Genomic DNA, 19996 nt, shown 5'->3' with positions numbered 1-19996 from the left:
TAAGCTAAGTTAGCCGAGACGACACTATGTCGGGCGGGCACGATTTTCTGCCAATCTGTGTTTTTTCCTTTTTGGCCAAATATATATTTTACGACAACTGTCTTGTTGACGGCCTCTTTTATTCTTTCCACTGGGGTTTAGCGGGTGTGTTTATAAAGAGACGAAAATTGTTTGGGGACTATCCCCCACGTTCTAGTTGAGATGGTATAACCCAAGAGGCAAAATGACGCTTGCTACTGTTGTTGCGAGTTGCCATTCGTTCTACTAAACCATTAGTCAAACGCCATCATGTCTTCTGTCGTTATTACACAAACAAAAATCTCTTTACTGTTACTAGTGTTAGTACCTCAATATGGCTACGCTCGTGAAAGCAATACAACGAACTCAAACGCGTCTTCATTCAATGTTGTCAACAAATATCCGGATTATGCAAATTTTCCTCAATTCTCCGGAGAAATTTTCATAAAAATTTGAAAAACCCGGAATTCCGGGAAAATCCGGAGAACTTTCATCTCTGACTTGAGAGCTTGGTACGTCTGCGGATCTATTCTAGTGGGATGCAGGATTGCTGACCGGCCCAAACTTCTGAAAAAAAAATCATTGACTTTTTGATTTATCACACCTCAGGACCATTTGGAATCTTCAATAATTTGGACCCGCAACCTAAAAATTGTGAGACAGACCCGCTAAGGGATCATGTGTGGTCTATGATTCTACTCACTGGTGAGAGGACGTCGGTGTCATAGCGCCGAATGGGATTGGGCTTGCGGCGATAGGCGTGGTCCTGGTGGAGTTGCTTGGCTTGGTTTTGGTTGGAGGAGGACACCAGATGCTTCTTCTTTTTCTTCTTGTGACGGTAGCGGTCGTCCCGTTGTCGAATACGCATCACCTGCATCCTCCTCTGCTGACGACTGATGATGACTGGGGAAGAGGAAACGGGGGCTCCGTTAGGTGCTTGAAACGAAAATGAAAAGAAGCTAATAGCAGAAGCACAAAAGGTATTGTGAGTAAAAGACTATCTGTGACCCAATTCAGGGGCTGTACACTTCAGACAACATTGAGGTGACCCTTCAAATTTACACAGCCTTTCTACAGAGGAACGTCATCACCTCTGAATTAGGGCACAGCTAATGGCATGTGTCCTCACCCTTGGTATGCGAATAGCCCTCAGCAGTCACCTTCCACTGGACCACCACGCCCAACAGGGTCAGGGCAGGCCACACCCCCAGCACCACCCACGTAAGCCAGCAAACCGGCTTCCCAGGCACGGCTTTCATCCGCTCGTACATGTACAGTACGAGCGCAAAGAGCTCCACGAAGTAGTCCAGCGCTACGGTGATGACGGCCGCGCCGAAAACAGCGGTGGACAGCGTGGTGAAGATGCGTTGCCACTGGAGGGTGAGCACGGCAAAGAGCATGCCCAGGCCAAGCAGCACGCCCAGAGGCACCCAGACAGAGCGTGGCGGGCTGTGGGAAAGCTCCTCCATTCCCACCAGGGTAGCGACGGCCACCAGCAGGCCGAGCAGCAAACCCACCATGAAGAGGCCCACGCTGCGAACCAGCATGGTAACCAGGCCGCACAGCGTGCCGATGCCCAGGCCGATGCCCACCGAGGCCTCCACACTCAGCTGGGTGTCCAGCACGCGCTCCTTGTAGCAGAGCATGAAGATGACGACCGAGCCGAACATCAGGCCTGTCAGGAACATCACCGCCTTGAAGCAGCGGTAGCCTGCGGGAGGGTCAACCACAAATGACTTACTGGACAGAAAGCTCTTCCAGCCTGTTCATGGATGAAAATTGATTTATACTGTGTGTTCATCTGACACAAGTCATATATTTGCTGTCAAATAGCACAATTTTGAGACCAGGTACACCCATTCATTGCCTTCTTGATGTCAAGGAAACCCAGTACAGTAGTCCCCAACCAAGTTGTTCGCAAATTCACCTATTGTGCATTACCAATCCTGTCATTTGCTGAAAACTCTCAGCAATTCACATTTTTGTGCTCTTTCTGTTAAACTCTAAGACAGTGGTCCCCAACTTTTTTTGTTTCACAGACCAGTTGAGACAGGTACATTTGGTCCGCGGACTGGCAACCATTTTTTTCCATTGCTTTTAAATTGCCAGTTTTAAAGCACTGGTGCTGACAACAAAGATAATTTTAGAGATTTTTTCCCCCCATTCATTTCAGTGTTATTCAACTGTACAACAAATGTAGAATAAAATAAAATAACAGAGAACCACAAAGAAATGGACTGATCAGGAATAAGAATTACGCCTTACAATGTAAACATAATTTTAAAGTACATATGGCGTTTGCATCATGCGACTTGCAAATGTGACTGATCAAAAGATGACACAATTGATTGCTGCTTTCATCTGTGGCTGCCAGCTGGTTATTAGCGACTAAACTGCTAATGTTTACGTGGACAGGCTGTGCAAACTGCTCACGTCTTCATGTTTTCCATTTGATCACTTGGGTGCTACCTGTTCCAATGATTCAACAGGTTTCTCGTATCGCCTTGTTTTTGACGACATACCATGCACAACAGCTTCCTCCTCCGCGTCGCTCTGGAGATACCGCTAAGGGAGGAACTTCGCTTGTCAAAATGGCTTCATCTTTGGAAGTCATGGCTGCTCATCAGCTGTGCGTAAAGCTAGCTGTACGTTTGGTCAATTTGTTACTGTTGCTTTCGGTTTACTGCTTCTTCTTTCATTGGCTAATTACATATTAATGTTCTAAGATGATTTTGAAATAAACTGTGTTGTGACAATAGTGGTATATTTATGGCTAAACTTCTAGCGTTGACTATAATCACTTGCTGATTTTCACCATTCAAGGTAGGGCAACGCAAATTACGGGTTTGCACAAGTGCGAGCACCCTCTTATAACTGGAATGTGGCTATTTTCAGAATTGACCAATTACATTCAAACTCATGTTGAATAGGAGAGGGGTTAATCAGGCAATTTAAATGGTGTCAGGTGTGTGCTGACTCCGTTTCTCATGAGTTTGATTGGTTAATTATGAAACCAGATGCCTCCAAGTTATATGAGAATGTTCACACTTGTGTAATCACGTTTAGTTGTTCATTTTTACTTCACCTCCAAAAAGATTAAAACTACAAAAATGCATTGAGTTGTGCAGGTCACAATAATGGTGGAAACAGTGTTGAATGTTTTGTTTTAGCATTATCTTATTCTTTTTGTATAAAAAAAATAATTGTCATGTGACTTTTTATATTCACGTCGGTGTAAATCAAGCGATACTGTGGTGTGAGGTCCGCCAAAGGTTCAACTTACCAAAGAAGCAGTAAATTACACCAAAGAGGCAGCACATGGAGCACACTACGGAGGGGACCACCTTGTAGCGGCCAGCCGAGTCTGCGCATCCGTTCAGTAGCCAGGGTTTCAGCTCCAGTTCAGGGCGAGCCTGCAGTGGTTCCAGGATAGTCGTCATGATGAGCAAAAAGAAGAATGGAGAACCCAGGAAATGGAGGATGAGAGGCGATCAGATGAGAAGCCAGGGAACTGGGAGACTACGGAGCGCCTCCCGGCTGAATGCCTTCACCTGTGGATGAAACAGGTGCCTGTGACCGAAGTCAATCGTGAAAAACTTTCCAGTGGAATTAGTAGGTAGAAAGAGGAAGCGATCAGGAAATTACGTAATTGAAAGTTGAATGGGGCGTGGGGCGGGGGTGGCTCCAATCGCTCACTTCACACTGCGCATGTTTTGGGCCCACATGTCAAAAACTAGTTAAGTAGTGCATTTCATTGAAAAGAAATCAGAGGAGCTGTGTTCACTCCCACCGTGGCGCAGACCACAGATCTGCCGCCCTGCACTCATCTGCAAAATTACCAACACCAGGTCTAACCCGCCTCCGCTCAGTCACATCATGTGCTACGGAGAATAACACCTTTCACGAAAACAGAGCCATGAATTTGAATTCAAGTTGCTCAGGATTCCTCCCTGATTCCAAAACCATGCATATTATACATTCATAAGACAGAAAAGACCAGGCAAATACACATCCAAATTTATCGTACTGATTTTGTTGTTGTTGTTGATATCTTTGGAGTAGGCCTAATTCAAAATCAATTGAAAGTACATTTTCACACAAGTTACATTAATATAAGTTTATGGTACTTGGATGATATTACTAATAAAATTTTTTTTCTAATTACATTTTTTTTGACAAGTGACTAGTACCTTCATCAAAATGCATTTTTAAAGTAACCCACCCAACTCTGGTTTTAATATTGCAAACCTCTCGTTTGACAATGATTTATCACCACTCACAGGTTTGACGGTGTCTAAGTTGGTGTCTCTGAAACGTTGACATGGATAACATAGAGAATGAATGAATGAATATAACCTTCATGTTCTCCTGAGTCTGAGACAAAAGATATTTCAAAATGTTCCGCAACTTGTATACTGTAGTCACTACAACATCGGCATGGACACAAATCTGTCATTAATAAGCATATTTGGTGAAGGAAAGCACCACACCAGACTGTGTCTGTCTGTCTGTTTGTGTTTGTCCATGTGTATGTGTGTTAGCATTAAGCCATTTTGTACCGCAGATGTCAATGTGCAACATCCTCTTAGTCAAATCAAACAAAATCTCACAGGCGAATTTTGATCCTGAACCATAAGATAAACAATCAGCCTCCCTGACGCCCCCCCGCCCCCCCCGGTCTGGCCTCTTCCTGTCTGTCACTATGACAACGATGGAATGCTGACAGATGCTTGTGAGGCTTGATCTGTCTCCTCCAAATGACAGAGCAATGACTGTCATAGCAACAGCATGAGAGCCAATCAGAGGCTTGGCAAGCACATATTGTCTATGCACGCATGCGTGAGATGGTGTCGGTTATGGCTCTGTCGCGCACATGCTGATCAGTTGTTGTATGTAAACAAACATCCGGCCATCCATCCATCGGCGTTCTGATGACTGAACTACACACACGCACACACGCACGCGCACACACACACACACACACACACACACACACACACACACACACACACACACACACACACACACACAGTGTACATACCATAATGTCAAGCAAGTAGATCAGACTCTGGAAGATTGCAAACAATACAAATCTAGCACACTGAAGCAATGTAGTTGGAAGTGAACAGCTAAAAAAAAAAAAAAAACCTCTTTAAGGAGCTACATGCAGTTGAGATTTACTCCGGTATCGCCCTTGAATCTACTCACACTGGCCTAACGAGATCTTCACAGAGCTCCGCGGAGCTTATCCTTAAATAACTCAGTGCACGTGGCAACCTCTCTTTGTCCTGTTCATCTGAAGTCACAGGCGAACAAATGCTGAGTGGTTTCCTGCTGCTCAATATTACTGTGCAGAGACCAGTCGGTGTAGATCGATATGACTCTTCTGTGGAAAGTGTGACTGGGTGCCAGCACGTGGACGACAGGCCTGAGCGTGACACAAAGGAAATGGTGGTTCGACTAGGGTGGCAAAATTCAAAGGCGGAAATGTCATATGGGAATGAAGGACAAAAGTTAACCTTAAAAGGGAACTTAAATATACAGTAAGCCCCCCATCCAATGCGCGTTTCCAGGTCACGGTCCTGCTATTTGACAATGTGAAGAAGAACGAAAACAGGAAGCACTTTCAGATTAGCCTCGTTTTTGCTGAAGATTACACTGAGCAACAAATGCTTCATTTTTTTTTTTTTTAAATCAGAAAGGCAACAAAATTTTTCACAATGGATTTTTTTGCACTGATTCTGAATCTTCCCTTGTTGTTCTTTAGCATGTCAGGTTTTCATAATAAAATAACAATAACCTAATACAGTCAAACCTCGGTTTTCAAACGTCTCTGTTCTCGACCAAATCGGTTTTCGATCAAAAATTTTGAGTTTTTTTATGCCTCGGATGACGACCGAATTTTGGTTCTCGAACAAACTGAGCGCACTTGAATGCGTCATTTGACTCCTCTCGCCTTCCTTACACGAGGAAGTGACGCTTCCTCGGGTAGACGAGGAAGTGACGCTTCCTCATGTAGTGTTACATTGTGAACAGACGTGTTCAATAAAGATTTTTTTTTAAAAAACAGAGTGAGGTTTCGGTTTTCGAACAAATCGGTTTTCGAACAGCCTTCTGGAACGGATTATGGTCGAAAACCGAGATATGACTGTATGTAATATATTCAATAATATTTATGAATTGAGAGTTAGGTTTGTCAACAGGTGGAATTTTATTTTGAAACATCATCGCTATTGATTAGAATGCATGGTAAAATCCATTTTGCACAAGGTTTTATAAGCCAAACTTAAAAAAAACTTTTTTCTTTTTTTTTTTCAATAACTCAAAAACATTTTCAGCGTCAAAATTAGATTTAGGGACACATAAAGCCATCTCTGAAATAAAGTGACAAATTCTATAAAGCTCCATTTAATTTCTATGAATTCCCATGGAAAGTCTCAAATTTAAATTTTTTCCAAAACTCCCCATCTTAACTTTGCGGAAATTTACAGAAAATGTCCCTAGATTTTTGCAACCTTAAGTACAAGTGGAAAAGGGGAATATTTTCAACTATCTGACAGTGCTTTCTGTGTGCTCTGTTTGCACTTTGCACAGCTGCAGGTGGTTCTCAGGCCACCCACCTCCGTATGCAGCCACTCATTACACCGTTAGCGCCAACCTCCTCCGACAAAGCCTCCTCTTTTTCTGTCGCATCTCAGCCTCAGCAAAAAGAACCAAGACGCCTCCGTGCAGCGTGAGCTGATGAATGTAAATGATGCTTGTTGCCACGGACAACAGCTACCGTTCTTCAGAGGAACTAAACAAACAAAAGCCGCATGGCCGCGTTGCAAGGAGCTGGGAAGGGGGGGGGGGGATGATGACACATGAGCAGATCAAAACTAACATGTGGGGCATTTCTTTCCTCATGAACTCTCACAGAGCCGTAGGGTTCAATGACTGTGTTGATATCCTGGCCACTTGCACACAACACAAGCCTTCGTTGGTCACACTAGAGTGAGGAGGGCAACTGGTGTGGCGCATGCAGCCCTTTGGTCAATTGAAAAAAACAAACAAACAAAAAAAATATTTATTGTTACTTTTGTTTTTGGGTGTGGGGGTTATGTGCATTTTTCAATAGTGGACTGCTGCATACTTGTGGTTCAGCACCCTTTTCACAGATTTCAATCTAGATTTTTTAAAATTGTTTAGTGTTTTTTGCGGGGTGTAGGGGCAACCTGCATTTTTCATGAAAATTGCATACAAGAGGCTGACCAGCATTTTATTGAAAGAATTTTTTTTTTGGGGGGGGGGCGTTACAATAAAAACAAAAAAACAAAATCCAATGCATTTCAATGCAGGACAAAAATGCACAAAATAACTTCTTGCACATATTTTGGTTAGCTGTTCAGCAGTTTTTATTTTGGTGCCTTGAATGGTAGTTTTTATGCACATGTACCCTTTGTAAATGGGGAGGGGAGGGGGATCACAGTATTTGTAGTTATTTTGTGATTGCTCAAACACTTTGTTGTTCAAGGCTGGATCGCTGATATGTGCATTGAGCAAGATACTGTGATTCACATTGGGGCAATAAATCACAGACGCATGGATGATTTTTGTCCATATTTAAAATGGCATTTTTGTCAGAGCTGGTTAGGAAGTACATGATATTATGCGGCCCCCAGTAGTACTGATGAAAAATTATGGGCCCTTCCAGCATTTAAGTTGTCCATCCCTGCATTAGAAATAGCATACTGCAGTAGTACATGGAAAATAAACCGATACCAAATAAATGCTCAAATAGCTATCAAAATGCCTACTAGTTTGGCCTTGGGGCAAGTGCATCACAGTAGGTTTCTTTACATGCTAGTTGGCCAAAAATGGTATGAATGGTGCACAGAAATGTCACACAGAATAGTGGGGGGTGGGGGGGGACATTTTTAATAAGGCAGTCGTGCGTGGCGGTGAGGACAAAAAGCATACTAGTAAACTGACAATTAAGTGCACTAGACATGTTTGGAGACATTTGTACAGCTGCATGCAACTTGTATGGTGCATTTTGGAAAATATGGATATAATTCACAGGAATATTTTAGTATATCTGTATCGTATTTGTCTACGTCCGCGCCTCGAATGTGAAATTAAGGTGATTAAAATTGAATAAACGCTGCCTTCAGCAGAGAAGTGAAATGGTGCGTGCTGCTGTCACGGACCGCGGGGAGACGTCAGTGCTGCAAAAGCCCCCATGTTTGTGCCTCACGTTGCACTGCCAACCATCCGTTGAGCCTCTCGACGAACTCATCGACCGCGATGCGGCCATCCGCGAAACCCCGATCGACCTCCATCCCTGACTGACCTCAATTCAATGCCGTGCATTCCGACTCTTCCTCACGAATGACTCGGCAGCATCCGTTGTTTGACAGCAGGTGGTGCAAAAGACGACTGACGGGGGACTCACCATTATCGCCTCCGACGGGGTGACGCTTCGGCACCGCGACGTCCTCATGACTTCAGAGGGGGCCACCGCAGCCCGAGACCCGACCATTCCTTGGACACCCAGCCCGTCAAAAGGTGTGTTTCGTCCGTCGGCGTGGGGCGGGACGACGCGCCTCTCCCGATGATCCGGATGCGGACTAGTCCTCCATGACTGGAGCTCTTTCAAATAGGTCGACGAAGAGGAGCACCGCGGGGAGGTCGGCAGACGAAAGTGGAGCGGGCCCGGATGGACGGACGGACGGAGGCGGGATGTCGTGCTTCCCATGAAGATGGCAGGCAGCCGCTCATGCCCGCGCGCCGCCTGGAACACTGACTGTGTGAAGGCCAAATGCGCCACCCACAGGCTGACAGTCGAAAAACACCCACCTTCTCGAAAAAGACGGGGAAAAAAATAGCGGGTGTCTTAGAAACACTCCTCACCTAGAAAAGTACTCACAAAAACATAATTTTCATTAAAAAGTTTTTTAAAAAGTTGCACAAATACTCCCTCGCCTGAAAAAGGGCGACAGAGTAGGTACCCCATGGACTGGTCGCCACACGAAGGAATAGCATTCGTCATTGTTGCATACAACAAATTTTAGAGTGCCCACCCTTTTGTGCACAATAAGGCCTAAAAACAGTGTACTAAAGAATAATGATCAACAAAGTGTACAGAACGACATCAACCCGTGTATTCATCTTGTAATTGTCATTAGTGTAATTACCTTGTGGCTTTGTTAATTGTAGTTGAGCGAAAACTGGCTGAATTTATTTTTCCAACCCGTCTCACTCACAGTTGAGCATTTCTTCTGCCTAACATGCTGCTCTGTGAGGCAAAATGGGTGGTGGGGAGCCTCGGGCAGTGCACGTTGGTAGGTTGACCATCGACAAAATCTCTTCTCTACATCATGACAATGAAAAAAAAAAAAAAACATCATGACAACGAACTTCAGTACAAGATCATGTTCGCTACAATACCTGAAGTGTCCAGAGGAGGGCGACTGACAATACTTATTTTGCATTACCAGTTTCGGCCATGTTCTGCAAGTAAGCCACTCGCCGATATCCTATCTCCAAGTGTTTTTTTATAGAATCTTTATTCGAACTAGTTCTAATACAATTCTCAATAAACGGAAAATAAAATGAACATGTTATTAATACATACACATATTACAAACATTTAAACAAAAAAGAAGCCAGGGGATTTTAAACAAAAATTTCAAATAAGGAGCATATAGCCAGAGTTTTAATAGCTTTCTTGTTTTTAGAAACCATAATAGAACTTAGGTACTGCTTTATTTCTGTTTCAAAAATTAAGAAAAGAGGTTTTAAATTACTCATCTGGATTTGTGGATATGGAACTTGGCGAGAATAATTATTAAATTTATAATGAAGGAGGGTCCAAGTGGTCTAATAACAGGAGTGAGTGCAAAGGGAACTAAAGTAAAAAATATGCCTGGTTTTTATTCGGTGTTTTTTTTTCTCTTTTTCACATCACAACGTACACTATGCAAGTTAATAAAAGAGGGAAAATGAATAGCGCGCAGCTTTTCATTGGTACTGTGTGAAGTTATGAAAATGTCTTGTGTATTGACAGTAAAGTATGTAAAAGTCAACTATGTTTGAGTCACCAACAAAGATGAATCAACTCGCAAAATACCAAAACAAAATCCGTCATTAGATTTTGTGGTACAAGTTAAGGATTAAACAAGCGTAGTGTAGCGTCTATCATGTGCCAAAGTCGAACAAGACATTTCAACCTTGTTTTGGGTGTATTGTAGTCAGGAATACATACAGGATGTGATGTGGGTTTTATTTTATAAGTGTTCTGTATTATTTTCATACACTTGAAAAGGTCCTTGCTAATGTAACTACTGGTTAGATCTATCTAATTCATTCATTCATCTTCCGAACCGCTTGATCCTCACTAGGGTCGCGGGGGGTGCTGGAGCCTATCCCAGCTGTCTTCGGGCAGTAGGCGGGGGACACCCTGAATCGGTTGCCAGCCAATCGCAGGGCACACAGAGACGAACAACCAACCACGCTCACATTCACACCTAGGGACAACTTAGAGTGTTCAATCAGCCTACCATGCATGTTTTTGGAATGTGGGAGGAAACCGGAGTACCCGGAGAAAACCCACGCAGGCCCGGGGAGAACATGCAAACTCCACACAGGGAGGCCGGAGCTGGAATTGAACCCGGTACCTCTGCACCGTGAAGTCGACGTGCTAACCACTGGACTACCGGGCCGCCATCTATCTAATTGAATATGACAAATAAAATTGAATTGAACAGAATCTATTCAGTGAAGTCACTGATGGTGTCGTGTTACGCTCGCCTGAGTTGTGTGCGGGCAGCGGAAAATCGGTTCCCACTCGGGAACGGAGTGGATGTGGGGTGTGAATGGTTGTTTGTCACTATATGTGCCCTGTGACTGACTGGCAACCAGTTCTGGGTATAGTCGGCCTTCCGCCTAAAGTCAGCTGGCATAAGCTCCAACAACCCCACACAACCCTGTTCAAGATAAGAGGTGTTGAAAATGGATGTATGTACTCAGTGAACAGTAATGAGAAAACTACTTGAATCAAATCCTTTTGTTGTTGTCTTTGCCTTAAGCTCCACCTTTTTCTTCTGTGCTGGATACAGTTTTCGGTTTCATTTCCTCAGGCTCTTTGCAGGAAACGAAGGTCGATGGGCTTTGCAGGAATGAGCAGCGTTCGCGTTTTGGCCTGGATGGTGGCACAGTCGTCTCCCCTCGGCCGGACCTCGAAGTGCTGCATCAGCTGCCAACAACAAGTTGGCATTCCTGACTAAGTTCTTAGCACTTTAAAATTCTGGTTGCGTGATATGAGACAAACATGGTGGCGCTTACCCTGCACAGAGCAAAGTACATCTCCATCTCGGCCACTCTCTTACCCACGCAGCCTCGCACGCCCACACCAAAGGGGATGAAGCTGTATGGGTGGTGCCGGAAGGGGCCTGGCGTCACCCTAGCAGCGCGAAGCCATCGCTCTGGCATGAACTCGTCAGCACGGGCGAACTGTGTGTGGTCGTGGCTAACGACGTAGTGGCACAGGTGGAACTGAGTCTGGAAGCAACATGGCACAAGCGTGTCCTTTGGATCTCACAGCGGCATGTGAAAGCATCTGACTATAATTTCGATTAATCCATTCAAACATTTTCTATAGGACTTAAACCTTGTTTTGGTTACCGGTGAGCTGGAGAAAGATGGGAATGCCATTCAGCCTCACCCACTAAAACGGTGTAGTGTTTTGTTGTTTTTTTTTTTTTTTTTTGTAGGAAAAATAGCACTCAATAATATTGTACTTTATAAATACATACACAATAAAACAGTGTCAGTGATTACCTGAGTGTAACATGCTTTTGCACCTCACCCCAGCACCACCACCTTGATAAAGCAACAGATACTTTACTGATTACTTCATTTTAAAATTAAAGTTAGATTAGAGGTTATTTGTACAGTTACATTCAGCAGATACTGACAGTCTTTCTAGACTTCGCTTAACAAATAAATTTTAAAATAATATCTCAAATAAAAGCAGTCTTTTTGCGTGACATCTTTAAGTATTACTGTTGTAACAACAAAACACAATTTTTATAATATGCTGCACATTGTATATCACTATAGCAATTAAGTTTGAGGTCCTCCTGCACACAACCTGGAGAGACACTTGTGAATGCATACTGTACTGACATGTTTTTTTTGTTTCTTTTTTTTACTAGTTATTGAAGCTAGCTAACACCTTGTCGATAGCACCGCGTGTGCAACAAACCATAGTATTTTGTTATGAGCTGGCACAAACTCAAAAGTGACTGTATTTCCAGCTTGAAAATGTGAAACTCTTGCTGAAAACATGACAGGACACATTTGTGATGGCGCTCCCTCAGACGGGAATGTGAAGATGAAAATTCCCAGGATGCCTTCCCATCTTCAAGCTGTAAATACCAGTTTCCCTTTCTTACGTGTTCCATAATACTCTATATGGCTGTTTGTTGAGTACCTTGAGTGAATACTATGGTGTTAGGAATCAAGTGTCCTCCTGGATTTCACTATTCATAAACTCTTATATTTTATAAATTGCAATAAAAGCGACAGGGAATCACCAGGGCTGAGAAGTGTGTGGTTTTTTTGTTTTGTTTTTAAGTCTTGTTAATTCTTTATCACTGCTCTAACCTGGAGGTAGTAAATGCAACTAACTGCCTTTGATGGTGAAAAGTGCTACTTTTTAAAATACAGTACTGACTTCACGTGCAATAATACAATACATCTTAGTAGAAGTAAATATTATCTGTGAAATAGTTTGCTGGTACGATAAATGTAACTGTAATCTGATTTCTTAACTAGAAAAAATTAAGGCATTAGATTGGTTGTTACTTTTAAATGTTCACATTTTCGAGTAAAACGCGTCACTGACATTGCTGGCAAAATCACAATCTAAGTTCCCCCAGTGCACTTTACAGTTGGAGTAGGTCGAGATGGTCACCCCTTACACATTCCGAGCCCAACCGAACCACGCATGAGCAAGCACGGGGCAACAGTGGCAAGGAATCCTTCTTTCTAAGGAAGAAACCTCGAGCAGACTGCTGACTCTGTGTGCCAGTACCTTCTTTGGGAACCAGTAGTTGTCTACCACCACCTCATTTTCTGTAACAAAGCGTCCGTTGCCAGGAACAACAGGATACAAGCTGGAGCGAAAGAACATTTCAGAGAGTCAGCTCTCATGAGAGAACAGGACTAAAAACATTTGGTGTGCATTGAACCCTGAACTGGGTGGCTCCAAATATTTGTGCAAAGTGGAGCACATGAGACAGCTCACCGTAACGTCTCTTTGATGACAGCCTTCAAGTAGGGCATTGCTTGAAGGTCGTCCACGCTGGGCTTACGTCTGTCGGCACACACGGCATTTATCTCCCTGTAGAGTCGATCCTGCACTCGCGGGTCCCTCGCCAAGTGGTACAAGGCCCAAGACAGAGTGTTGGAGGTCTGACATCATCATAACACATCAACAGGTTCACTTTGGATCACAGAAGAAGACAATTTTAGCATTGGACACGGCCCAAGATATGCTATCTTTGAGAGCGGCTGTCCCAGTAAGACAAACACGTCTCAGCCTGACGCGTTAATTCAGCTAAATTCACGCAGCTACTTGTAGGCTCCGATGAGGGAATCAATCTGCAGCCAACTCAAAATGGGCGGAGTTGATGGCAGATTGATTCCTCAACGAAAAAAGATCCATGTCATTTGACACCATTGCTCAAAAACAGACCATTTCTCTCTGTATTAACATCTTCATGTTGCTGTTCCATAACGTTTTATATGAATCCAAAGAGCCTATGCTCAACCTCTAGTGAAATGTTTTTATTTGGGGCTTTTTTGATTCTGTTTAAAAAAAAACAAAAAAAAACGTCTTAGTCCCATGGCTCTTATTTGATCAAACAAGTCGTTTCAAACACTTAAAAGTGGAGCATCTTAATTTGATTTGTCACTCTGACTTCTTTTGAACTTCATTTGAAACGTCTGAAAATATTGTCTGTGTACTTGGTTGGTTTTGCATTTCAATTGGGAGTTTATGGAAAAGCGGAACCAACTCCCCTTGTAGTCCATATTAAGTTTGATTGCACTACAGTAATAAAATGTCCAAAAAATAAAAAATAAACCACTCTACAAGACCATGCACCATAAGTGCATCTGGATGGACAACCTTTGTGTTCACATTCCACACGTTAAGTCATCCATTCTGAGGACCTTATTGTGGCCAAGGAGTATAAAGTGACAAAAATGAAAACAAATTCACATGTTAAATATGTTTAAAAACACTCAACACATTTACAAAGCGCCAAACAACCGTTGCAACCGTATTTTATGTGCTGTGCATAATGAGTGCCTGGATTGGCTGACGCAAGTGGCCTTGAAATCCAGTACTTCCACATTCCGCAGACACGTACCACTGCTCTAGAGTACATCTATTTGATTTGTAAAAGGTTGTTTTTAAAATAATGTTCTTGTTGAGTCTTTCTTTCTAAATTAAACTAAAAATTTCTTTTAAACGTTGCACACAAGAAATATACCAAATTTAGAAAAATATTAAAACTAGTCAAAATTAAACTAAAAAGAAGGATTTGGGGAGAAAATTAAACTAATAAACACAAAAAAACCTAAATCAAGCTAACTCAAAAAAAAAAACCAAAAAAAAAAACCTGAAAATGAAATAAAAATAATTAATGAAAAATCCAAACTTATTATAGCTCTGTTTAACTCACATCAACGTACTGTATTCCCTCGGCACCAAGATGACGAGAAAAAGAGCAGGCAAGTTTTTTAGCAAATAATGGAGGGTAGATTCCACTCCCCAAAAACATAAATATAGTGAACTAGGGCCAGATTGAGTAATCGGCTGGCTGATTTATTCAGGCAATGTATACTCTAAGTAGGCAAAAATCGGCCAATTTTTTTTTGCAGATTTTTGACGATTTCTTTCTTTTTTTTTTTTTTACACATTAACACATTACATCACAAGACAAATGTTATATTCAAACAGCACCATCCCCCCCATGGAGAATTGACAAAAAATGGGCAGATTTGTGCAAGCATTAAATTTACTTCAACTAAATTCAAATGTAATGTATTCATCTATTATCTGAGTCACACATCCTCACATGGGTTAGGGATGTGCTGGAGCCTATCCCAGCTGTCTTTGGGCAGTATGCGGGGTACACCTTGAACTGGTTGCCAATCAATCGCAGAGCACACATAGACGAACTACCACTTGCACTCACACTCACACCTAGGGACTATTTAGAGTGTTCCATTAACCTGCCATGCATGTTTTTGGAATGTTGGGGGAAACCAGAGTACCCGAAGAAAAAACACGCAGGCACAGGGAGAACATGCAAACTCCATGCATGAAGGCCAGAACTGGAATCGAACCCTGCACCTCTGCACTGTGAAGCGGACATGCGTACCAATAGTGGGTTTTTCAGTTAGTTCATGACATATTATGGAAATCGATTGCGAATCAATTGGTGATCGGAATTTAAGTCTGCCAAATTTCGGAATTGCATCGGCCTAAAAAAAAAAAAAAAAAAAAATCCAAATTAGTCAAGCCCCGATGTGAACAGATAATATGCTGGAAAGCGCTGTCTGTGGCTGAGTTTGTCCTGTGAAAGTGTATCAGAAGTTGTTATCACCGTGTCAACTCCGCCCAGCAGCAGCTCAGTCACACTGATGTAGATCTCAGATCGGGTTATCTTGTCGGAGGACAGGAGGTAGGTCAGGTATAAGCCTTCTGTCAGCTCACCCCGCTCGGTCTGGGTTTGGATGTCAGCCAATCTGCTGTCGATGAGCTTCTGCGCTATAGCGTCAAAATTCATTGTGAGCTATTTCAACTCAAAACCGAAAGAAAGTTCAGAACCAATGCTTCACACAAAGTTGTACGCGCAACTGTCAAAAACCTTACAGTGATCAGTACATTTGTTAAGTACAGCACAGTGCTTAAAGAGGAAGTCAACCCCCAAATTTTCTTGACGAGAATATGTTCTATGCAGCTCCACTAGTCTAAACGTGGCATTCTGATTAATTTGAGTGTGTGGAATATGTGTTTTGCAGTAAAATCCACCCATTTTGTCCATCTCAGGGGGTGGCCATTTTGCCCCTTGCTGACGACTGAAAATGATATAATAAATTGCTCGGGCTCAGGTAACGACCAGTCATGGTTCAGCTTCACAAAACAGGTGGACATACTGAAAAACAACATGTGTAATGTGTTTTTTAACATATCTAGCATCATTATAATGATTTTTTTAAATTTTCTAAAAACCTAACCAAAAAAACTAAAACATTGACAACGACTGTTCCAGCCTACCAATGTCATAGAGGTTGTCCCAGGCCTGAACAAAGCGTTTCCAGAAAGGAAGGATGCGACGGGTCCAGCGTGGAAAGATAACAACAATCTCAGAGAGCGTCAGCATGTCGTTGACGGCAGCGATGAAGCGCTCCGTGTCTTTAGGAAGGTCCTCCTGGAGGCAGCCCAGCCTGGTCTCAAACAAAATGTAGGAAATACCTACATGATGGCATTTAGAAGAACTTCAACAGCACCTCACCTCCACTGTTGCCTCCAGCATCATCGCAGCAGCAACTCACCTTCAAAGCCAAACTTGTAGAGCTCAGCGGTCACATCAGAAACAGAAACTCCATCTGGACTGCGAGCGCGCAGAAACTCAATGCGTTTAAGCAGATCTTCGACCACCTGGTGGATGATGGGAGCGTAGGCTGACACTTCCTGCAGCTTCAGCATTTTTGGGTTCAGAGCACTTCGGATCCTGTACCACTCCTGCCCCTTGCTGAATGGTCAAAGTAATCAAAATGTCACCATTTAGCCTTATTAACCAAATCACAGGAAGCTTCATGTGTTTTTATATTCCTATATTCAAGTGAAGTTACAATGTTTAAACTGTGCACAATGTTACAGTGGAGGAAACTCTTTTTTTCATCTCGTCTGTTTAATGCACAGTACAGTCTGTTTTTATTACTACAGTTCATTTGTATTTAACTTTAAGTTCAATACATTTGAATTTAATCTTCATGAACTGTTTGTGGCCGGCACGGTGATCGACTGTTTAGCACGTCCGCCTCACAGTGCGAAGGTGTAGAGTTTGATTCCGGCTCCAGCCTTCCTGTGTGGAGTTTGCATGTTCTCCCTGTGCCTGCATGGGTTTTCTTCAGGTACTCCAGTTTCCTCCCACATTGCAAAAACATGCATGGCAGGTTAATGGAACACTCTAAATTGACCCGAGGTGTGAGTGCGAGTCGAAATGGTTGCTCGTCTCTGTGTGCCCTGCGATTGGCTGGCAACCAGTTGAGGGTGTCCCTCCTCACCTACTGCTCGAAAACAGCTAGGATTGGGTCCAGCATGCCCGCGACCTTCGTGAAAATAAATGGATTAGAAAATGGATGGATGGATGAATTATTTGTTTTTAAACATGTATCTAGGTACACTTTTATGTGCAATACATTTGAATGTAATCATATTTTAAAGACAGGAGTGTTTTTTTCCCCTATGGTTAAGTGCAGGGATAACGTCATCCAACTGCATAATGTTACAATGACTTTTTGCTTCTTTAATTGAGGATATTTGTTTTTACTTTTCATTCACAGTACAGTGTATTTTTAAGTTTCTTGTCTTTTATATTGTGTTTTTTAAAAATTATGCTGAAATAAAGGACATTTCCATAATGTGTAATTCATACCTTTTTCCCATGCATTAAAGCACATTGTTGATTTTCAAACTGTGCATAATGTTCCAAAGGGTTACAATCATGTTAAATTTACATGTTGTGCTTACAATAATAGCGAATACTGTATACTATTTAGCAATAAAACACTTTATACAATTTATAAACATGTGACTGCCAAAGCTGATTCACAGAAGATGTTTGTACCCTGGAGGTACATGTACTCACTCTACATGCAGACCGTAGGCTTGTCCCCTCAGGTCCCTGTATTCCTTCCAGTGTGGCAACTCTGCTCGCACAGGGTAGCGTCCTTCCTGATAGATCACCTGAGCAATGAGCTCAGGACTGGCCACATTGACCAAGTCAAATTGGCCAAACTTGGAGCGCCAGATGGGCCCGTACAGATTCTTCTGTACACCCTAGAGAACAAGGTCAGGTGAAGGGAAAAATGCAGAGGCTCCCATGGGACGTCGGAGGTGATATACAGTATGACTTTTGCAGGTTCATTAGGGCATGCGGCGTAAGAATATGTTGTCACGCAGCACAAAGAAAGCAAGCTCGGTTAGCATCGTACTTACTGGTTTTGATTTTCATACAAATATTTACTGTACTCCTCTCAACTGCCTTTGCTTTGCTTCTGTTGGCCTGTCTTATGCCCAGTTGTGCGCAAGTGCGGAATGGACACTTTATTTTTTTAATTTTCTGAGGCGCATATTCCAAAATACTAAATTTCACAAATGCTCCTGAAGCTCAAGCTAATCGCTGTATGCCTGAAAAAGCACAGTAAATGATTGTCCCCCCATTTGTCACACCTTTTTTTTCTCAGATGTGTTGTTATTCCTCAGGTGTGGTGGTTTCTGAAAAGATTTTTTTTAAATGCAAACTCCCCCTTTTAAGTAGAAGAGTTTCAGACCCTTGAATACGAAAAGACTGGTATTAGTAGAAGTACTGTCGAAGAACTAATTAAACTCCTTAACTTAAGTAAATAATAAATATAGAAAAAATAGCATGCAAAATAGGCTCCTTCTGTTCTTAACTTACATAGTGCTTAAACGGAGAAGGAAAACTGTGGCAGGTTGTTTAAGAGCTTGGCTTTATTTATGCTATCAAAACATGTTCCAGCCTCTTCCCATACCTTTGCCAATGTTTCGACTGACAAAAAAATTGTCATTTAGAGAAAGCTAACTCCTTGAAAAATGCACCTTAAACTTTTTAGAGTGGCACAAAACACAATGTGTTTACCACAAATAATTAGCACGAGTGCCGACAACATTGAACAAGTCTGAAATACAGTACATGGATGGGGAATATATTGCGTTTCTACTTTTAATCTGCTGCGTCAACCTGAAGATCTAACTCAATACATCAATTACAATGTCAACCACAGGTGACTTTACCTCCCTCCATTTGTCTTTTGTTTTTACACTGTATGAAATAAGAAGCAGCCTTTTACAAAAAGTACAATATTTTTTTAAAATGTGGCGTAGGAGTAAAGAGTCGTCGGAAAAAATACTCAAGGAGACAAAACAGAAAACTACAGTACTTAGGTATACTTCGTTACTTCATACTACTCTTTGTAGGTTAATGATAATGAGAGTAGGATTGCGCAGGAAAGAAAGCGAATACGCCGTGCCAAGGGTTCCATTAATTAGAGACCCATGAATAACAAAATAACAAAGAGCATGATTTATTTTTTTTAATTAATTCCACATTTGAGCATTTTAAAAATCGGCAAGTATACAACATGCACAAAGACCTTCAATTATAAACTAACTGGAAGGATTTTAAAAATAAATCCGTCGAATGACACCCCTTCGAACCGAACCCAGCAGGCTGAAGGTCCGGCCCGTGGTTCTGCTTACCTGCAGCAAGTGGCTTTTGTCCGCATAGCCTTTGACAAATAACCAGAAAAGTGTTTTGGACAAAGTAGGTCCGGGCAAGTCATCGATGGTCTTCAGTTTGGTCGCTTCAGCCCTTGTTTGTACGAGTGTTCTGGTCCAGAGGCCGACCGAACCTCCGCGTCGACAGAGTGCAAACAGGCGAGGCGGAGAGGGGGACATTTCCTTTTTTGTTGTGAGCGCCCAGTATATTTTCCGAAGAACCGCTGATGGTGTACACTGTACAGTACTGGAGTTTGTTTTGGTTTGTGCGTCAATCTGTAGTCACTCACGGTGTTGCATTTAATGCCACCCAGTGGACTTTACGCAGAAATGCAGGGATTTTTTTTCCTGTATTACATTAAAGCAGTGGTTCTTCATCTGTGTTCGATCGAA

The 19996-nt window shown here is 42.5% G+C and overlaps 2 protein-coding genes across 3 annotated transcripts in view; both read right to left on the bottom strand.

Moving 5' to 3' along the window:
• LOC109528393 (transmembrane protein 198-B-like) overlaps window positions 1-9392 on the bottom strand; it is a 12759-nt gene extending 3367 nt beyond the window's left edge. Inside the window, exons 1-5 of one of the 2 annotated variants that reach the window (XM_019890907.1) lie at window positions 8857-9392; window positions 8453-8791; window positions 3302-3569; window positions 1148-1729; window positions 722-921 (exon numbers count right to left, since the gene is read on the bottom strand). In XM_019890907.1, coding sequence (XP_019746466.1) covers window positions 722-921; window positions 1148-1729; window positions 3302-3458 — 939 coding nt within the window. In that variant the 5' untranslated portion in view covers window positions 3459-3569; window positions 8453-8791; window positions 8857-9392. Of the gene's footprint in view, window positions 1-721; window positions 922-1147; window positions 1730-3301; window positions 3570-5226; window positions 5732-8452; window positions 8792-8856 lie in introns of those variants that run through there. The other variant, XM_019890908.1, reaches the window with a different exon arrangement.
• Window positions 9393-11122: 1730 nt separating this feature from the next.
• cyp27a2 (cytochrome P450 family 27 subfamily A member 2) lies at window positions 11123-19996 on the bottom strand. The gene is made up of 9 exons (XM_019890905.1): window positions 19586-19996; window positions 17952-18142; window positions 16633-16832; window positions 16355-16552; window positions 15681-15844; window positions 13310-13476; window positions 13097-13178; window positions 11344-11559; window positions 11123-11254 (listed from the first exon to the last, which is right to left on the bottom strand). Exons 1-9 carry the CDS (start codon window positions 19781-19783, stop codon window positions 11135-11137), a joined length of 1536 nt encoding a protein of 511 aa, XP_019746464.1. The 5' UTR covers window positions 19784-19996; the 3' UTR covers window positions 11123-11134.

Source organism: Hippocampus comes, unplaced genomic scaffold (genome assembly GCF_001891065.2).
Source record: "Hippocampus comes isolate QL1 unplaced genomic scaffold, H_comes_QL1_v1.1 scaffold174, whole genome shotgun sequence".
Lineage (NCBI taxonomy): Eukaryota > Metazoa > Chordata > Actinopteri > Syngnathiformes > Syngnathidae > Hippocampus > Hippocampus comes.
The sequence above is the reverse complement of the archived record's forward strand: the minus strand, read 5'-3'. Positions and strand labels throughout refer to the sequence as shown.

What these genes read in the sequence shown, in the direction of transcription:
- cyp27a2 (XM_019890905.1), bottom strand. Translation starts at nt 19,783, where the DNA reads ATGTCCCCCTCTCCGCCTCGCCTGTTTGCACTCTGTCGACGCGGAGGT. An exon ending in GGACAACCTCTATGACATTG is followed by an intron (nt 15,845 to 16,354) that starts GTAGGCTGGAAC and finishes TTGACGCTATAG; the next exon opens with CGCAGAAGCTCATCGACAGC. An exon ending in ACTACTGGTTCCCAAAGAAG is followed by an intron (nt 11,560 to 13,096) that starts GTACTGGCACAC and finishes TGTTGCTTCCAG; the next exon opens with ACTCAGTTCCACCTGTGCCA.